Consider the following 20,718-nt stretch of genomic DNA (forward strand, 5'->3'; position numbering starts at 1 on the left):
CGGCGCACGGGGATCTCTCTGATGCGCACGCTGCCGGAGACAGGACGGGACACCTCCGGCAGCCGCACATCAGCCGGGGGACTAAGGCTGCATTCCCACGTTCCGTGATCCTGACGGATCACGGACGTGGAATGCATTTACCGGAGTCCCCCCGCGCCCGGACAGCATCTGTAATGAGATGCTGTGAGCGGGGGAGACTGTATTCATAAGCGCCGCGCTGTAGTAACAGCACCGCGCGGCTGATTCATTACAGCACGGCGCTTATGAATACAGTCTCCCCCGCTCACAGCATCTCATTACAGATGCTGTCCGGGCGCGGGGGGGGGGCTCCAGTACATGGTACAATCAGTGGCGGATTATAATGTGGGCGGCCGCCCGAACCGCTCATATTATAATCTGCCACTGAATGCCGCCCCCATGAAGATAGCTGGTGGCGCCGCCTGAGGCAGACGACTCAGGTCGCCTCATGATTGCGGCGCCCCTGGCTGCAAGATAGATAGATAGGAGATAGATAGATAGATAGATAATAGATAGATAGATAGATAGATAGATAGATAGATAGATAGATAGATAATATATAGGAGATAGATAGATAGGAGATAGATAGATAGATAGATAGATAGATAGATAGATAGATAGATAGATAGATAGATAGATAGATAGATAGATATATAGATAGATAGATAGATAGATAGATAGATAGATAGATAGATAGATAGATAGATAGGAGATAGATAGATAGGAGATAGATAGATAGGAGATAGAAAGATAGATAGATAGATAGATAGATAGATAGATAGATAGATAGAACATAGATACATTAGATAGATAGATAGATAGATAGATAGATAGATAGATAGATAGATAGATAGATAGATAGAACATAGATACATTAGATAGATAGATAGATAGATAGATAGATAGATAGATAGATAGATAGATAGATAGATAGATAGATAGATAGATAGATAGATAGATGGATGGATGGATGGATGGATAGATAGATAGATAGATAGATAGATAGATAGATAGATAGATAGATAGATAGATAGATAGATAGATAGATAGGAGATAGATAGATAATAGATAGATAGATAGATAGATAGATAGATAGATAGATAGATAGATAGAACATAGATACATTAGATAGATAGATACCAAGTAGAAAATATAGGTGCAGCACTCCAGGTAAATGCAGGGTGGTGCCAGCGATGTACACTGTGGACAGTGGTGTAGATATCTTGAAAATTACTAAATCACAGCGGCACTCCAATATGGTGATCAAACGAAGTGAATTATTTCTCCCACATGTAATGTTTTACTCTAAGGGTAGGTTCACACTACAAAATACTTGCGGACAAGTCCCGGCGGATTCCGTGGTTCGTACCCGTTCACGACGGCGCGCATATCCGCCCATGCTAGAAACACCATTCTATGGCCGGGCCGATTCCACGTTCCGCCGAAAGAATAGACAAGTCAGTTCTTTCGGCGGAATGTGGAATTGAATGGTGTCTATGGTACGAGCAGATACACGCGCCGTCGTGAATGGGTACGAGCCACAGAATCTGCCGGAACTTATCTGCGAGGATTCCGTAGTGTGAACCTACCCTAACAATGAGAGCTTTCTCAAGCAGTGCTTAATGTACCTTCCTTCCTCCAGTAGCGTCATCAGCCTCCGCTAATGACCATTCCCATATTCCATAGGACGTGTCCCTACACAATCTGACACTGAAAGTATTGGTTGGTTGGTTGGTTGGTAACCCAGGGACGCTAGAAGGTGTTTGCAAGGGCAGGTGTTGCGGGACCGCTGCGACACTTGTCACAGGGCTTGGAGTGGTAGAAGCCCTCTCTGGAACCCAACACACATCTGTTAAAAGTATAGTCCCTGTCTCCCTGTAATGTAGTGCGCAGGATAAGGAAGCCAAAGAGTCCACAGCACTTAAACAGAATACCGTTTTTACTTGTAGTTTTCTTAAAGGTGCAGAACAGCAAATACAAAGTCCTTTAACGCTTGTCAGGGTCCTGGTAAAGTGAGACTTTAGAAGCTTTTGAAAGTTTAGTTTCGGAGGCTTGGGAACAGCCAGACTACTTTAACTATCCGAACAGTACTGTGCTCTGCTGTAGGGGCTCTAACCACTCTAGCCTGTACTCATGGCTATGACAATCCATCTATTGCTGGATGAGGGTGACGAGTGACACGTCTAGCAGTACAGGCTTCAGTTTAAGGGTGAGCTAGCCGTTAATATAGGTCCTGGCAATTTGTAGCGGGGTACAGAGCAGTTTCTAGGTAATTTGGACTTGGGGTTCGGGATTGTCTGATCGGATTGGTGCAAGAAAGAAGCATTGTGTCTATTATGGTATAGAGTAGCGTTACCCAACCTTTCAAAAGTCATTTAGGGACTAACCGGTGATGTCTTCTTTAATCTGAGGTGTCATTTTCCTTTCCTCTCCATTTGGCCCAGAGACATGATTTCTTGCAGCTACAATTCATGTCTTCTGAACCTGCCAGAAAAACATCTTAGGCTCCGCACTTTTCCAGCAACTTCATTCCACTTTTTTGTGTCATGTGCAGTAAGGTCAGTAGGTATGTGGGTTGCCTTCTGTATGTAGGATCCCTTGTTGTGCCCCCTTATAGTAATGATGCCCCCTGCTGTGCTCCAATATAGTAATAATGTCCCTTGCTGTGTCCCTAAAGTAATAATGTCCCCTCTGCTCTGTCTTCATAGTAATAATGCTCCCTGTGCTCTGTTCCTATAGTCATAATACGCCCTGTGCTCTGTCCCAATAGTAATAATGTCCTGTGTGCTCTATCCCAATAGTGATACTGTCCCCTGTGCTCTGTCCCAATAGAAATACTGTCCCCCTGTGCTCTATCCCAATAGTAATACTGTCCCCTGTGCTCTGTCCCAATAGAAATACTGTCCCCTGTGCTGTTATAGTAATACTGTCCCCATAGTAATACTGCCCCCTGTGCTCTCCCCATAATACTACTGTCCCTTGTGCTGTCCCCATAGTACTACTGTCCCCTGTGCTGTCCCCATAGTAATTCTGTCCCCTGCGCTGTCCCCATAGTAATTCTGTCCCCTGCGCTGGCCCATTAGTAATACGGTCCCCTGTGCTGTCCTAATAGAGATACTGTCCCTTGTGCTGTCCCAATAGTAATACTGTCCTCTGTGTTGTCCCAATAGTAATATGGTCCCCTGTGCTGTCCCTGTAGTGATGCTGTCCCAGTAGTAATACGGCTTCCTGTGCTGTCCCAATAGTAATACTGTCCTCTGTGCTGTCCCAATAGTAATACTGTCCCCTGTGTTGTCCCAATAGTAATAATGCTCCCTGAATTGCCAAACACATACAAACACAAAAAAACAAACAACACATTATACTCACCTAATTCTGTTATGGAGAGGGTCCCTCTGTCTTCCATCCTGTTACGATGGATCCTCTAGCAGGCGCAATTACGGCATTTCACTGCGCCTGCTGGAAGGAGAGCTCCACTCCAACGCCCGCTGATTGTAAGGATGCCTGCCCATGAGATCCGGGGGTATGGCGACAGCAGCGGCGACCTGCGCAGTCACGGCGGCTGGGGTTCTGCGGGTGGCATTGGTGCTAAGATGAGCTCTGACTGGGGGGGCATACCGCAGCCTTGCCAGGTAACGGTCTGGGGGTGGGAGGCACGTAGTGCGCTAGCCAACCCCGCTGTGTGAGATCCCGGGGGGTGCCACCAGCGTCCCCTAACTGTCTGCACCCCGTGCCGTCGCCCGGCCCACCCAGCACAAGAAACGGTCCTGGCGGGGTACATCAGCTTAGATGCTTTTCTCCAGTCTGCTGGCTTGAGACTAAAGCTCCTGGTGAATTCAGTATGAATAGAGTATCAGATTTCCCCATCAACGGTAGTTGGATCCAAGGTATACTAGCCCTACATATAAATACCCAATAACATATCTAGATTCAGTGCCGAGCTACATATACACAGAACAAGCAGTGGCACATGGGTTCTGGGACACTGCAGACAGGGTTAAAGTGTTTAGGGACACACCCTATTGACAAGGAGAATAGTCACACCCAGTTGTCACTTCATTCGTATATTTCCAGAACTAATACTTACTGCACAACACAAAGTTCCAGAAAGAGATGCATACATGTCAGGCGAGAGGACGGGTCCTCTGCACTGTAGCAGAGCTGTAATGTAGAATAACAACATCTTGTATTTGTTTTCTTTGCTCTGTAGCTACTAAAATTTCCTTCCAAGGATTGCCCCCGATTCTATGAACTAATGAAAGAGACCATTCAGCTGCCAGAATATCAGAACAGGATGGATGAGTGGAAGGTAAGGAAGACTCCCTTGGTGAATAATGACCCATTGATGCATATGACGTATATGCTCGGAGATTTCCCTCATTTCGCAGTGACAACCATTTGTATTTTCCAGTGTGGCTAATAATACTATTTCTTTTAGGACTTCATTGTACGCATAGCAAACTACAGTGGTTATAGTGTAGACCAAGCGGTCCCTCGACGTGTGTGGAAAGTGTACGACACACTCTTCTGTCAGGTGAGAACTGAATTATTCGTGTTCTGCATTAGCCAAAAACAAAATTAGCGCCTAACTAATATCAGTGGGCGACAGTGTGTCAGGATGTCATCTCACGTCCTTAGTTTCTAGTTTTTATTCCAAGATAGTACAGACCAGTGGTCTCCAGCCTGTATATCTCCTGCTGTTCATAAACGACAACTCTAGCTTTCTGGGCATGCTGGAAGTTGTAGTTTCAGAACAGCTGAGGTATAGACCATGGTTATAGTTAGGAATACTGAAATACAGTGGTGCCTTGGATTACATAAGAAATCAATGAAATTCCACACCCCAAAAATAATGATATGTTTTTATTCTGAATAACATGTAGAAGAGATGAAACAAACAATGATAAACAGCTGAATATGTGATATTATAAGTCACTGTACAGTACAGCAATCAGCATGTGGAGTATAATGTATAGTAACTGCATAAATCTAGAAAAAAACTGCAACAGTCTTTGGATACAGGATGGAATTGCAGATCCCCATAATGCAGTAGCATAGTAGAACAGGCTAGAATAGAGAAGCAGGGCTGCTGTCAGAGGTCTGTGTGGTCACATGACAGCAATGGGGAAGGGGTGTGCGTTCAGCATGGGCCAATCAGGAAGTGAGAATCACAGAGCTGTGCAGGAGGACAGTGACATTAACTTTATATACAGCAGTGTGAATGGTTGTATAGTGTGAGTGCAGGCACATTATAGCAGCAGTGTGTATAGCTGAGTGTGAGTGCAGGCACATTATAGCAGCAGTGTGTATAGCTGAGTGTGAGCACAGGCACATTATAACAGCAGTGTGTATAGCTGAGTGTGAGCGCAGGCACAATATAGCAGGAATGGAATGAGATGGGAAACACAAGGGCTGACAGAGACTGCTGGGAGCATGAAGGAATGAGCAGTACAGATGTGGGCACCGTATAGCTGCATTTTCTGTCCGGGGAGAGAGGGGTTACAGCTATGGAAAGATTACCTCCACAGTCCTGACCCCTGATGCAAGCCCCAGCCGGAAGTGGATCTGCTATGATTTGGAAGGTGAGGGAGACTTCCTGGGTCAGAATATAGGGCTATAGACCCCGCTATGCAGACCATGCCCCTTCCCTACTCCCCTCCCACCCAGTACAGGGAGCTCTTAAACCAAAGCAATGCCCTTAATCCAAGTTACAATTTTGAAAAACTGTGAGCTCTTCTTTCAAAACCCTCTCAATCCAAGTTACTTTTAAACTGAGGTACCACTGTATACGTATTTGATGATGTTCCAATATTTCCAATATTTAATCTCCCAATGCCTTATTATATGTTCCCAATTGAGTTACATGGATGTTAGAAGTGTAAAGAGGTGACTTATACCCATTTAAAATGCATGCTCAATCAAGCTAAGTGTGCCTGTTCATGTGCAAAGGGGGGGGGGGGGGGGGGGGTTAATAATAATAGTTGTTTGATGAACAAGCTTATTGACAATGGCCTATAAGACCACAATGAGGAGTCCCATCTCTGCCCCCAAAGCCCTGTAACACCATTGGGTAAATGTGATACTATCTTGCCTTGAGGTAAAGTCTTTGGTAATCTATTTGTTTGACTTGCAGAAATCTCACAACCTCAGTCTCCCTGCATGGGCCACACCTGAAGTGATGCAGACTTTAGAAGAGATCACTACTTTTGATACTAAAGCACATATGGCGCTACACAGACCTGTAGAAAAGGCTCGGCTCACTGGAGGTAGGTGCCCTGTAATACCTTATAGAACCAACGATTCTTTACTGACACCTAGTGGTCATCAAGCAAAGCTCAAGCACCTGTAACAATGCAAGGAATTCTGCCTTCAGGAAACACAGTAAACTTAAGCTGTTCTCTCCATTATAGAATTTCAATTGCTTATTTTATTACATCCAAGATTTAGCTAGCAGAGTATAATGTGGAGCAGTGTTCTCTAAGCCGTGGCTTTTGCTATGACACTACATCTCCCAGCATGCCCTGACATTTAAGTGTATTAAATGTTGGCAGTCCAAAATACATGCCCTAATGCATATAAAGAGCTACCCCCCCCCCCAAAAAAGGCTGGACACTAAACTTTATGTACTAATTAGAGATAAGCGAACCTGGAGCATGCTCGAGTCGATCCGAACATTTGATTAGCGGTGGCTGCTGAACTTGGATAAAGCCCTAAGGCTATGTGGAAATCATGGATATAGTCATTGGCTGTATCCATGTTTTCCAGACAACCTTAGAGCTTTATCCAAGTTCAGTTCAGGGAAGAAAAAGAGCGCTGCACCTCACACCCATGGCTGACACCAGTGCCTCTCGGCTGCATAAAAAACATCAGAATTTTGTGTATGAATTGATCAAGCCACACTGCCCCATGTACCACATGCAGGTATCTGATACACATGGGTCCCTACACTAAGTCCACACTGCGCCGGTCAGTGACCACCACACCCGCAGGCGTTGTTTGGGGGCAGCCTTCCTCGCCGGTGGTGCTGGCTGGGACTTTTTGGGGGGGCATTTTGGGTCTGGTCCTGTGACATGGGGGTTGCAGGGCCACTCCATGGCCTCCCTTCCCTGCATGTGCACGCTTTGCGGGGGTGGCGGTCACTGACCGACATGGTGTGGAGTTAGCGTAGGGACCCGTGTGAACCAGGAGACCTGCACGTTGGTACACGGGGCGATATGGCTTGATCAATTCATATTCCAACATCCTGAAGTTGGTTTTTTAAAATAGGCTTAGCAGCATTAGTATCAGCCATAGATGTGATGTGCAGCCGCTCCTCTATCTCCATGTCGGACTTTATCCAAGTTCAGCAGCCCCAGCTAATCAAATGCCGAACGTTCGGGTTTGGATCGACTCGAACTCGAACCCGAACCCGGTTCGCTCATCTCTAGTACTTATCAGTCTGACACAGTGCTCTCTGCTGCCATAGTTCCTGACATGGACAGAGGTGGCAGCAGATAACACTGTGTCAGACTTGAAAGAATACACCACTTTCCGCAGGGAGTACAGCAGCTGATAAGTACTGAGAGACTTTTTAAATAGAAATAATTTACAAATCTGTATAAATTTCTGACACCAGTTAATTTAAAACAATTTTTTTATCCTTTAATCTTCTCTCTGGAAATGATTATTTCTTGATCTCACAGATTCTCATAATTCATTTTCCTTAGGGATCCTTGTGGATGCTGTCCTCCGCAACTTCACAGAAGCCATTAAGAAATCTTCACCACTAAAAATGGTGATGTATTCAGCGGTAAGTCCTAGCAGATTTGTAACTAGCCGTACAAGTCGCGGTTTACTAACTGCATCAGGTCACCGTACAGAAAGTAGCAGCTACCTGTGTGGACAATTTGACAAAGTCTTCATTAATTCCATATATCATGCCCCCCCCCCCCCCGAGCCTGTGGAACAAAAAGACACTGTGGTCGCCCCTGGGAGACATACCCCGACCTGCCCTCCCCCCTGAACACGGCACTGCAGCATCACACAACAACAGCAGTATACAAGCTGGTCCCTCACCAAGCCACATGAGGTAGCATCAGGCAGCATCAGAACAGCGGCAGCTGCCACCTTGAAGCGCCATTGCCAGCCCCCTACAACATGACCACTGATCTTCCACTGAAATAAACTACAAATAGCACAGGCAACCTAACACCTCCCTCTGCTCCCCCTTTGTAATACCAGCATGCCAGTGGCTACCAGCTGGCTCTTGTTTCCATATTCATACCTGATTATATCAGTTGACACTAACTTTAAAGGGGTTATCCAGCGCTACAAAATCATGGCCACTTTTCCCCCTACTGTTGTCTCAAGTTCAGGTGCAGTTTGCAATTAAGCTCCATTTACTTCAATGGAACGGAGTTTTAAAACCCCACCCTAACTGGAGACAACAGTAGGGGGAAAGTGGCCATGTTTTTGTAGCGTTGGATAACCCCTTTAATTCCTACTGGGGTTGTCCCCCCTCCCAGGGACCTCAAATTCCCTATTCTTAATAAGAAAGACTGTGTCCTTTTTGTAGTTCAACTGCTAATATGTGCACCCACAGCACCACCTTGTGGACAATTGGTTAAAGCAACTTTTCTTAAATTTTTTTTTTTTTTTTTCTTCAAATCATTCCCATTTAACAGTGGTGATGTGACTAAGGACATAGAACAATGCACTCCAGGAATGAACCTCATTCGCTCTCCTTCATGTTGATGGAGAAATATCTCACTGCCTCTTTGTCGGTGGTCTTTTTCTTTCAGCTACCTGAAGACATTTTTCAATAACCTGACCCCAAATGATATAACTAGCTAGACGTACGACTCTTCAGTGACCAACCAGCCAGCCTTGCTACCTCTTCTGGACAAATGATTTGATGTTCCCCATTCCTCTATAACTTCTGCCCTGGCACAGATCTCTACCAATGCTCAAAAGATCACTGACCTAGAGACTTGCAATGTTTCCCATGGGACCTCCATACAGGGTGTCGAACAGTGACAAAATGACAAAATGCAGAAATCGTGACAAGCTAAAGGATCTTAAAAATGGAGTGATATAACCTTGGCTTCTTAGGGATCCTGGAGTCAGTCTCTGGAGATTATATATAAGCAAAAGACCCTCAATGCTGACCTCATGGTCGCTCATAGAATATTCTTGCATACACAAAATGAAGCCATGAAATCAGCATATCTAAATGCCAAAACACTTCTGGACACATACCTGCAGAGACAGGCTAAATGGAACAATGACTGTGTTAAGAACTCAATACTTCTGTTGGGGTAATAAGATAGGCCCACTCTTAGCTAAAATCCACTAACCTCAACACCAGATATACAGTATAATGTACCCAAAATAAAACACACACACAACTTGATCTTACCAACCCAGATGCCTTCAATATTTATTCTTTAAATCACAACCCTATGATGCCAGAGACACCATAAACAGGCACATATCAGAGCTCAAAGTCACGAATGCTATTAAAAGACTGACTGATAACAAAACTCAACAAGGTCCTCACATTAGTCGTGTCATACAGACCAATATCCTTGTTAAATAAAGATTACAAAATTCTCAAAAAAATCCCTTCGGGCAGAATGCAATATATTGTCTGACCACTTCACCTCTGGGCTTTCTTAGACATAGGCATCCCTCCCTTGGTATCTGCCAAGCTATAGAAGCCACTGTAGCCACCCAATCACCACATTTCCCTGTTGCTCAGCACCAGCATTAGGATAGATGCCACCCTGTGCAGAATTTGCTTTTGGTCCTTCTCCACCTGTAGTACACCCACACCACACTACAGCTATAAATCCTGCTCCACCTGTAGTAAACCAACACCACACTACAGCTATAAATCCTGCTCCACCTGTAGTAAACCAACAGCACACTACAGCTATAAATCCTGCTCCACCTGTAGTAAACCAACAATACTCTACAGCTATAAATCCTGCTCCACCTGTAGTAAACCAACACCACACTACAGCTATAAATCCTGCTCCACCTGTAGTAAACCAACACCACACTACAGCTATAAATCCTGCTCCACCTGTAGTAAACCAACACCACACTACAGCTATAAATCCTGCTCCACCTGTAGTAAACCAACACCACACTACAGCTATAAATCCTGCTCCACCTGTAGTAAACCCACACCACACTACAGCTATAAATCCTGCTCCACCTGTAGTAAACCAACACCACACTACAGCTATAAATCCTGCTCCACCTGTAGTAAACCAACAGCACACTACAGCTATAAATCCTGCTCCACCTGTAGTAAACCAACACCACACTACAGCTATAAATTCTGCTCCACCTGTAGTAAACCAACAACACACTACAGCTATAAATCCTGCTCCACCTGTAGTAAACCCACACCGCACTACAGCTATAAATCCTGCTCCACCTGTAGTAAACCAACACCACACTACAGCTATAAATCCTGCTCCACCTGTAGTAAACCAACACCACACTACAGCTATAAATCTTGCTCCACCTGTAGTAAACCAACAACACACTACAGCTATAAATCCTGCTCCACCTGTAGTAAACCAACACCACACTACAGCTATAAATCCTGCTCCACCTGTAGTAAACCAACACCACACTACAGCTATAAATCCTGCTCCACCTGTAGTACACCAACACCACACTACAGCTATAAATCCTGCTCCACTTGTAGTAAACCAACACCACACTACAGCTATAAATCCTGCTCCACCTGTAGTAAACCAACACCACACTACAGCTAAAAATCCTGCTCCACCTGTAGTAAACCAACACCACACTACAGCTATAAATCCTGCTCCACCTGTAGTAAAGCAACACCACACTACAGCTATAAATCCTGCTCCACCCGTAGTAAACCAACACCACACTACAGCTATAAATCCTGCTCCACCTGTAGTAAACCAACACCACACTACAGCTATAAATCCTGCTCCACCTGTAGTAAACCAACACCACACTACAGCTATAAATCCTGCTCCACCTGTAGTAAACCAACACCACACTACAGCTATAAATCCTGCTCCACCTGTAGTAAACCAACAACACACTACAGCTAAAAATCCTGCTCCACCTGTAGTAAACCAACACCACACTACAGCTATAAATCCTGCTCCACCTGTAGTAAAGTAACACCACACTACAGCGATAAATCCTGCTCCACCTGTAGTAAACCCACACCGCAATGTAGAAATAAATGCTACTCCACCTGTAGTAAACCAACACCACACTACAGCTATAAACCTGCTCCACCTGTAGTAAACCCACACCGCAATGCAGAAATAATTTTTTCTCCACCTGTAGTAAACCAACGCTACACTACAGCTATAAACCTGCTCCACCTGTAGTAAACCCACACCGCAATGCAGAAATAAATCCTGCTCCACCTGTAGCAAACCTACACCGCAATGCAGAAATAAATCCTTCTCCACCTGTAGTAAATAAAATAGCAGTGCAGAAACACATTATGCTCCCCCTGTAGGAAACCGACACTACAGTGCAGCAGTCCTATTCCCATCTCCACTCATGTAACCATCCACCAATTTTAACTTTCTGGCTCCCCTGCGCTATCCACTTTCCCCATCTTCAGTTATATTGTCTCCTAGGTAAAGTACCTGGGAGATCATGGTCATGTGACCATGATCATCACGTTATCGCAGGTCCTGTTTACTCTGTGAGTACGGAGCCTACACTGATAATGTAGGGCTGCTATTATCAATGTCGTTTCTGCCTGGGGCCCCTGCTGCGTGCTGATGTCGGAACAGATAGGGACATCGAGCCTAACAGTATGAGAACTATTTAACTATAAGCAAGTCCTTCGATATGATGATAGTTAAAGAGGTCAGTGCAGGTGGCCCAGTAAATGATGGGGTAACGCACCCTATGTGGTTGCACCCCTAAGGCTGGCTCTGTTCATGCTGCTAGGACTAGATACAGAGAAGGCTTTTGACTCTGTCTCTTCGTCCTTACTGGGCACAGTCTTGACACATAGCTCATTTGAAGAGCCCTTCCTTTCCTTTTTGACCATCTCTCAACAATGTTCCCAAACTTTAATGATTTTGGCCAAGGATGCCCCCCTACTATTTCATTAATCTATTGACCCCCTCTATTAACAACATCTTTACTCTAATTCCCAGTATTCAGGTACTGATATTGGAAAATCCCTAATCCCTAAACTTCCCTGTCCTGACTACAATGTCTGAACGGACCGTCTATGGCCCCTCATCAGGCTTTACTCAATACCAATAAATCAACCACTCTCTTATTAAAAAGCCTCTATGAAACCCCCATGGACATTGCAATACGACTGACTACCACTGGTGTACAACTTTGATACCTTATCATAATGGCTCAAATTGTCCAGAAACCCTGGTTGAGACAGACAAAAGCCTCTGCACACCTTCAATGAACTCTGACAGAGTTCTACTATTTTTAAACAAATCCTACATAATCTCTCACACAATGACTGGACAGATCCTTTCCTAAATCTGACTGCCTTCACGTAATACTACCGATGGCTTACCCACAAATTCTCTTATGACGCTGTAAGCTCTGGCCTCTCATATTGGACATCTGTCATACCTAATTTTGATGTTCACCTTGAAAGACCTGCAAACCGCAAGTATTTTCCACCTCCGCCTCTACTCTCTACTCTTTTCCACCTTACGTGCTTCCTCACGCCTCAATAGTGTCTCTTTGGCATTCTCCCTGACAACCTATCCATAAGACTAGTGATGGAAAAGAAGATATTGTTGCATGTATGCTCACAAAGCCATATTATACTGCTCCACCTCGAATGCGACTTTTCCTAGAGAAAATGGTATACTTACTCTGTATGGATTGGATAGAGTCCTCCCTTCTCAAGGAAAGAAGAGTTAAAGGGGTTATCTGGGATTAGAAAACTTTTAATATATACCTGCTCTTATATAGAAAATAATAAAGAACCTATGCTTACCTGTCCATGCTCCTTGTTGTCCTCCTATGGGTCTCCAGTGTCCCCCACTGACCACAACTGCAGCCCTTTCCAACATGAACTCGTCTTGGGAGTGACAGCCTGCTCAGCCAATCCTCTGTCCGCTGTCCTGTCGGTCGGTGATTGGTTAAGCGAGCTGTCACTCTTTAGACGAGTTTGTGATGGCAGCAGTCAACAGAGGACCCATAGACACAGCAGAAAGACAACTAGTGGTCAGTTCATCAATATGAATGACACCATCTTCTGCTTCTCTATTACAAGGTTCATCAGTCAACAACAACAAAGCAGATGAGAATAGCAATGTGTGTGGTGTGTCCTGCTGACTGATATGTGTAGTGAGAGTGCTAGATGTATTGTCAATAGTATATGTCCATTGTATTTAAATTGCTTTTACATTTTCTAGAATACCAGCCCTTTCTTCCGGGTGCCTTGCTTAGTCTGGCCTCTCCCCAATGACCTGTCTGGCACGGGTGACCCCACCAGGAGTATTACTCCCGCCAGCTTAGCTCATTGGATCACGAAGGCACGAAAGCTCCCTCACCACGTCAAGGTGAAGGCACCATGAGGGAGCCCCTCCACCCTATCCCGATTACCCATCCCAACCCTTAATTTACCTGTCCTTTGCTAACACGGACCCTCCTGGCACCCTTCCCAGCCCAGAAATGCCCCAGCACCCTAACACGGACCCTCCCTGAGCCCTTACCAGCCCAGGCCTACCCCAGCCCCCTAATGCAGACCCTCCCAGCACCCTTTCCAACCCAGGCCCGCGCCAGTCTTCTTCTTCTTCAACTTCTCTTCTTCTTTCTCTTCTATTCTACCCAGCCCCCTAACGCGGACCCTCCTGGCGCCCTTCCTAGCCCAGGCCCGCCCCAACCCCTAACGCGGACCCTCCTGGCGCCCTTCCCAGCCCAGGCCCGCCCCAGCCCCTAACATGGACCCTCCCGGTGCCCTGCTTAGCCCAGGCCCGCTCCAGTCTTCTTCCTCTTCTACTTCTCCTCCTTTTCTTCCCAGCCCAGGCCCACCCCAGCCCCCTAACACGGATCCTCCCAGCGCCCTTCCGAGCCCTAGCCCGCCCCAGCCCCCTAACGTGGACCCTCCCAGCTCTCTTGCCAACCGAGGCCCGTCCCAGCCCCCTAACACGGACCCTTCCACTGCCCTTCCCAGCCCCCTAACGCGGACCCTCCCAGCACCCTTCCCAGCCCAGGCCGGTCCCAGTCTTCTTCTTCTTCTACTTTTCCTCTTCTCCTCAGCTTCGCAGGCCCGCCCCAGCCCCCTAGTGCGGACCCTCCCGGCGCCCTTCCCAGCCCAGGCCTGCCCCACCGCCCTAACGCGAACCCTCCAGGCACCCTTCCCAGGCCCTCCCCAGCCCTCTAATTCAGACCGCTGTCGCCCATAGCAACCAATCACAGCTCAGCTTTCATTTTACTAGAGCTCATGAAAACTTTAAAGCTAAGCTGTGAGAACATTACTACTGTAAGACTGCTGGATAAATCTCCCCCTATACGTTCTAATATCCAGTCTGTATAATGCAACACAATCTGTCATTGAGGAGGCTGCAGACAACCCCATATTCCTCTATGGTCCAGATTACAGAGCTATGTATGATCTGAATGGCAGCAGCCTGTAACCTGTAGTGTTATATGGCCGCGTCTTGGAGATGACAGTTTTTTCTTACAGATCTCCATGGCCGCCATTACTAATGTCCTCTATGTCCTGTACAGATAAGTCTGATAAATGTCAGCTAGTTACATGGCCGCCTAACATGACCAGTCTCCCCCCATGATCAGTGTCCCTCTCCGCTGTCCTGTGTGCGGTGTGTACCAGTAATACTTACCAGTAGATGTTCTGGGATGTACTGGGATGCTGTGCCGTCCATCAGGCGTCTGTGACAGGAGAAATGAGCAGAAAATTGTCCCTCAGCAACCACAGCCGCCACCAGACTTGTTTACATCTCCAGTGATGGTGGCAGTTGGTCGCCAGCCTCACCAGCCAGTTCAAATCATAACATTACGTGATTGGACAATGACTTTTTTTTTTTTACTGAAGTAGCTTTATTAACAACCAGTTATCTTTAACACACATACAATGTATTGTGCAGCAGCTCCAGCTAAGAAGCAGCACACAATAAATTACCATATTACATATCCCATAGATAGCCCAACAATATAACACAGGTGCCGCTACACTATACATTATACCATGTTATATAACTACCAAGATTTCCCCCCCCCCCCGCTTTGACAATGAGGGGTGGGATTTATTGTGTGTGAGAGAGCTATGTCACCATGAAGGGTCCCCCCCTCTTTTACATAACCGGCCAGGACAAAAAAACAAACAATCGGATGCTAGACAGTGTGTTAGTGACATCACTGTTAGTTTATTGATACTGACACAAGGACTCTTACTTTAAGCATGACAGCACCATTCTGGCACTACAAGGAGCACTGGGGGTCTATAGTGGAATCCACCCTCCATATGCATCATGTCACCTGTTTGAATTTTACAAGGAAAGTGATGGGTAAGTTGCTAAATATTTTCTGTCTTGTTTGTTGGTTAATAGAGATGAGTGAACCTCGAGCATGTGGGGGTCCATCCGAACCCGATCATACGGCATTTGATTACCAGTGGATGAAGAAGTTGGATGCAGCCCTAAGGCTGCCTGAAAAACATGGATACAGCCATAGGCAATGGCTGTATCTATGTTTTCCTTGACTCTTTAAGCTGCATCCGACTCCTTTAACCACCAGTAACCAAATACCACACGCTTGCGTTGAAGTTCGCTCAGCGCTATTGGTAAGAATCCAATCAGGTTACCGGCACCTTGAAAGCATCTCCAGAATATACCCTTTTCTTACTGTGGAAATGATTGGTACCCTGATTCATTATAATTGTGATTCCTGTAACTAGTAAAGGTTCTTCCCTTCTCCAAACTCTTCCCTCTAATCTATCCTGAACATGGCAGCCAGGCTCATGTTTTTGTCCTGCATCTACAACTATGCCTCTACCCTTGGGGAATCCATCAGAGCCATTGGTGGAATCCAGCTCCAGATTGATGTATATAGCCGGAAAACTATTTATGCTAAGGGTATGCTCACTCATGTGGCTATGGTACAGATCAAGGGTGGCTTTAACATTTAACCTATTTTCTCCCAGCACCTACAGCATTGGAATGTACTATCGTAATGAATCCAATAAAGAACCCTATGAGATGGTGGTCCCAGGATGTAGATCTCCTTGCCCATTGAGGCTCTTCTCTCAGTTAATGGTACCAGTTATCCCACAAGACTGGTGGAAGGAGTGCCAAATCCAGGAACCACAACAAAAAACAGGTAACACCCAGTGTCAGACTAAAGTATCTTGGGCTCACTATACTTTTTGTTTGTCTACTTTAAATTAATCTTTGGGGCTCCATGACAGGACATATTAATATGTCACAGCTTGGGCCCACCAGAGTATCTTCCCCATAGCAATAAAATACTAAATACTATGTAGGATAGGTGCCTCATGGGGCGGGGGACTTGGGCTACAATACACCATGGGCTCTGTTGTCTACGGATAGAGGATCTGATTGTGTAAACATCCATCATCATGATTCCCAGTAACACAAAGGGATCTTAATTTTTTTGCCATAGCGAGAAGCAATTACAAAGAGTGTCTGTCACACTGGAGGACCTATCCTGTCCTGCAGATAACACATGTAAATGGACACAGTGCAATGCTTCACTTACCCCTAAGGTGGCACTGTAGGGAAACTGAACACTTATTACTTAGTTTCCCCACAGATTACAGCTAGAGATGAGTGAACCGTGTTTGTGTTTGAGTCCATCCGAACCCAATCGTTCGGCATGTGATAAGCGGTGGCTGCTGAAGTTGGATAAAGCCCTAAGGTTGTCTGGAAAACATGGATACAGCCAATGACTATATTTATGATTTCCACATAGCCTTAGGGCTTTATCCAACTTCAGCAGCCACCGCTAATCAAATCCTGAAAGTTCGGGTTCAGATCGACTCGAGCATGCTCCAGGTTCGCTCATCTCTACAGCTGATCCTTTGGAGTCAAGCGTCACTTCTAACAAGCACGAGTTGTTCCAAGTAGAGAACCCCTTTAAGACCCAAACAAGCTATAATTAGGGGGCTCGGTACACCACACAGTCAATTTCTGATGGGAGAAACCCTTTCAAGAAAATTACAATAGCTATGTTTGTAATGTGTTAGTTGTTACACTAAGAACCATATTACATCTCTCATATTTTCTTTGCAGATGGAACCATCTTAGCCTTGTCCATTGTTGTAGGAGTCCTTTCTCTCTTACTGGCTGTCAGTCTGTTGTGGATTTGCAAACACCGTTAAGTCCAATCCTATCCAATGTCTCAGTTATAACTCTAAAATTGCCCTATTACAGCTGTGTGATACCAGCCTAACACCAGTGTACTGAGCCAACAATGCTGTGTTTTATTCTGCATCATGTTTTGGTGGTCCCTCTTTCTCTTGACTACATGATCTATACATTACACATGATAACTGGGATGTTAGATTACGACGGTCCAACCACTAGCACCCCCTAAAAATGAACTATGTGAACAGGCTGCATCGGACTCTTGCAAAGCACTGTAATGTGTCTTGTCTCATACACATCAATGTAATAATGCTGCCGTTACAATTGCAAAGACCAACAATAAGTGGCTGCAGCAGAGAAGCCACATCTCTTCAAATAGGACAATTGACAGGGGTGCTTAGAATTAGACCCATCAGCACCACTCTGTGATGTCATACCGATAGGTCACCAATTGACCACTTTAAGGGTCCCTTTGCACAGTCCGATATGGAGCTGTTTAAGGATGTAGTTGATGTTCAGCAAGATCAGCGCTTGGTTGCATTGCCAAGACACGATGAAGAACACAGCTGGGCTGCACAAATGATCATTGTATGGTTTGTGCAGCCATTAACATTCATTGTTATCGGCCATACATCTCTTTTTTACAGAGAGAGATGTGCAGACGGTAACAATACATTTTATCACCACACAAAAGACTCATTGCTGATAAACGAACCATGTAAAAGGGCCTTAAAGGGAATAGCAAGAAAGACAATCCTGGTCAGCGCCCAGTCTTTAAAGATTCATGCTTTCTCATGTAGCCTTATGCTTATTGAGCACAAAGGGAAAAGCCCCTGGATTACCGGGGTGTCCGTAGCAAAGAAAGCAAAGAATTCCTTCAGCTCATATAAAATGTTAAAATTTTATTGTGGGTATTCTTAAAAGAGAACAGCCGACGCGTTTCGAGCAACCTGGCTCTTAATCATGGCATCTGAATCTGGTATGGATCAAGGGGAAAAATGCATCCTATTTGTAATCAGACAAAATTGGCTCTATAGTGCCATATTGCCGGGGAACAGGAAGAGCGCAGCACCGCTGATGACATATTCCCTTTGCTTAAAGGGAATATGTCATCAGAAAATGACTAATTGCTTAATTAATGTTTTTATGTTAAACATATTTTTAAAGAAATTTTTGTGACATTTTTTCACATTTTTCATTTTTTTCTATTAATATTATAAAATAATTCTAAAATCTTGCAGAAAACTAAGCTGAGACTTCCTGTTCTGTTTGTTGTGAAAAAAAAAAGCTGCTGTAAAGTGATCTGTACAGCATTGCAGCAACATGTGACACCAGTAGATATAGGAGACAATAGCAGCTCCTTGTGGAAAGACCTTTTCAAAGGAAACAGAAAATGTTTCACATTTATCTCAAAGGGACAGAGCCTGTTTTTTGTTCATGAGTCTTGCTGTAAAGCATGTCACTAAATGCTGCTGAGAACAGCTCAGGCAAGATGGCCACCCCCATAACAATGTACAAATAGTGAAATAAATTTAAATTAATGTCAAAAAATAGAAACAGATTAGAATAAAAGAACAACCATTAATATCTGACTCTAAATTGGCCAAAGAAAATTTAGGTGATACATTACCTTTAAAGGGAACCAATCACCCAGAAAATCAATGTAAAGACAAGGATATGTGCTGATAGATCACCCAGCACACTTCCCAAATATGCCCCTGTAACCTCTGTGCCCCCCTCAATTAGACAGTAATCTTACTTTGTTCAGGTCACGCGCTGTATGTAAATTTTTGCTAAGTAGTCCTGGTGGGCGTATGTAGTCCTGGTGGGCGTATGTAGTCACGGTCCGGGGGCGTATCTAGTCACGGTCCGGGGGCGTAAGTAGTCACGGTCTGGGGCTGTAATCACGTCCCAGAGGGGCGTGATTCGGAGGCTTGCGGTCCAGTGACGTCATCCGGCGGTGAGGGAGGGAACAAAAACAAAAACAAGTACATGAGAAATGTTTGCATTTTATTAAGGTATTCATGTCAACCATAGCTTAGGTCATCTTCAAGGAGCATCAACCTGCATCACAAACACAAGAGGAAAGTTTATCACGTGTAAGTATTACCTGATCAGGATTTCCCTCTTTTTGGAATAATACCAAGCCTGACACGGAAAGAGAATTTCATGGCTTGGATATCAGGCGATGTTTACTTCAATACCTCAAAGCATATAAATATTTTAGGATGTCTTCTTCCTTGCTAGTTCACCTATCTGCTAGATTGGCATTCGCTTACTGAGCCTATTACACAGCTCGATGATTGTGCAGCAAGGGCTGTGTATATATATATATATATATATATATATATATATATATATATATTAGCGATGTCTGTGCAGCCCTTGCTGTATGTTCCCTGCTCACCACAACTGCCACTGGCACTTCTAAAGCCGTCTCTGCAGTGACTGGCCACTCAGCCAATCATTGGCCGAGATAGGACAGTGCCATGGTCTGTGATTGGCAGAGGGGCCTGTCACTGCACAGACAGGTCAGGAAGTGTCAGCAGCAGCTGCAGTGAGTGGGGAACTGACAGGAGGACATCATGGAGAGCACTCTGCACTTTTTCAGCAACCAGTCTTAAAGTCTTGTTATAGTGCTTGAAAAATCCCTATATTGTAATCCGTATTCTTCTTCCGTTTTAGTTTCTTCTTCTTCTTCTAGCCATTTTTCTGCGCGTAATACAGCCCGAACCGCTTTGCGCACACACTCCATTCAAACTGCGTTTCGAAGCCCTCAGCGGTGAGAGGTGTGGTATCTATTTTTCGTTTCGATCAAAGTTGTTGTTTTTAAGAAATTTACGTTTAAAGACCACTAATTTCCCATAGAAAATAATGGCCCATTGGAAATAATGGCCACATGCTAAACGCTAACAGCCAATCACAGCACATATGCAAATAGCTGAAATATAGCAGCCAATAGGAACTCTACGTTCTTGTTAGGCAATGTATCACACCATCCACAGTCACATGTCCACTATTGGCCAATAGAAGATGTAATATATGGAAGGTCCTTAACAATTGTTGTCTCACTGACATGAGTAAGATTGTCATGGTAACCGAGCAATGATCTTTACCATTATAAGTAGCAGAGGTGCTCATAAAGGGACCCATGTCACTCTTAAAGGGAACCAAGTCGCTCTTAAAGGGACGGGACCCAAATAGCTCTTAAAGGGACCCAAGTAGCTCTTAAAGGGACCCATGTCGCTCTTAAAGGGACCCAGGTTGCTCTTAAAGGGACGGGACCCAAGTAGCTCTTAAAGGAACCCAAGTAGCTCTTAAAAAGACCCATGTCACTCTTAAAGGGACGGGAGCCAAGTAACTC

The 20,718-nt window shown here is 45.0% G+C and overlaps 1 protein-coding gene across 3 annotated transcripts in view; it reads left to right on the forward strand.

Moving 5' to 3' along the window:
- The window catches only part of LOC138770144 (testicular acid phosphatase homolog), a 62,765-nt gene extending 43,781 nt beyond the window's left edge, over nt 1–18,984 (forward strand). For all 3 annotated transcript variants that reach the window (XM_069949083.1, XM_069949085.1, XM_069949084.1), the window contains exons 5-11: nt 4,229–4,327; nt 4,457–4,552; nt 6,152–6,284; nt 7,725–7,807; nt 15,430–15,536; nt 16,172–16,347; nt 17,280–18,984. In XM_069949083.1, the coding sequence (XP_069805184.1) occupies nt 4,229–4,327; nt 4,457–4,552; nt 6,152–6,284; nt 7,725–7,807; nt 15,430–15,536; nt 16,172–16,347; nt 17,280–17,368 (783 nt within the window). In that variant the 3' untranslated portion in view covers nt 17,369–18,984. The remainder of the gene's footprint in view (nt 1–4,228; nt 4,328–4,456; nt 4,553–6,151; nt 6,285–7,724; nt 7,808–15,429; nt 15,537–16,171; nt 16,348–17,279) is intronic.
- Nucleotides 18,985–20,718: the final 1,734 nt, after the last annotated feature.

Source organism: Dendropsophus ebraccatus, chromosome 12, assembly GCF_027789765.1.
Source record: "Dendropsophus ebraccatus isolate aDenEbr1 chromosome 12, aDenEbr1.pat, whole genome shotgun sequence".
Taxonomy (NCBI): Eukaryota; Metazoa; Chordata; class Amphibia; order Anura; family Hylidae; genus Dendropsophus; species Dendropsophus ebraccatus.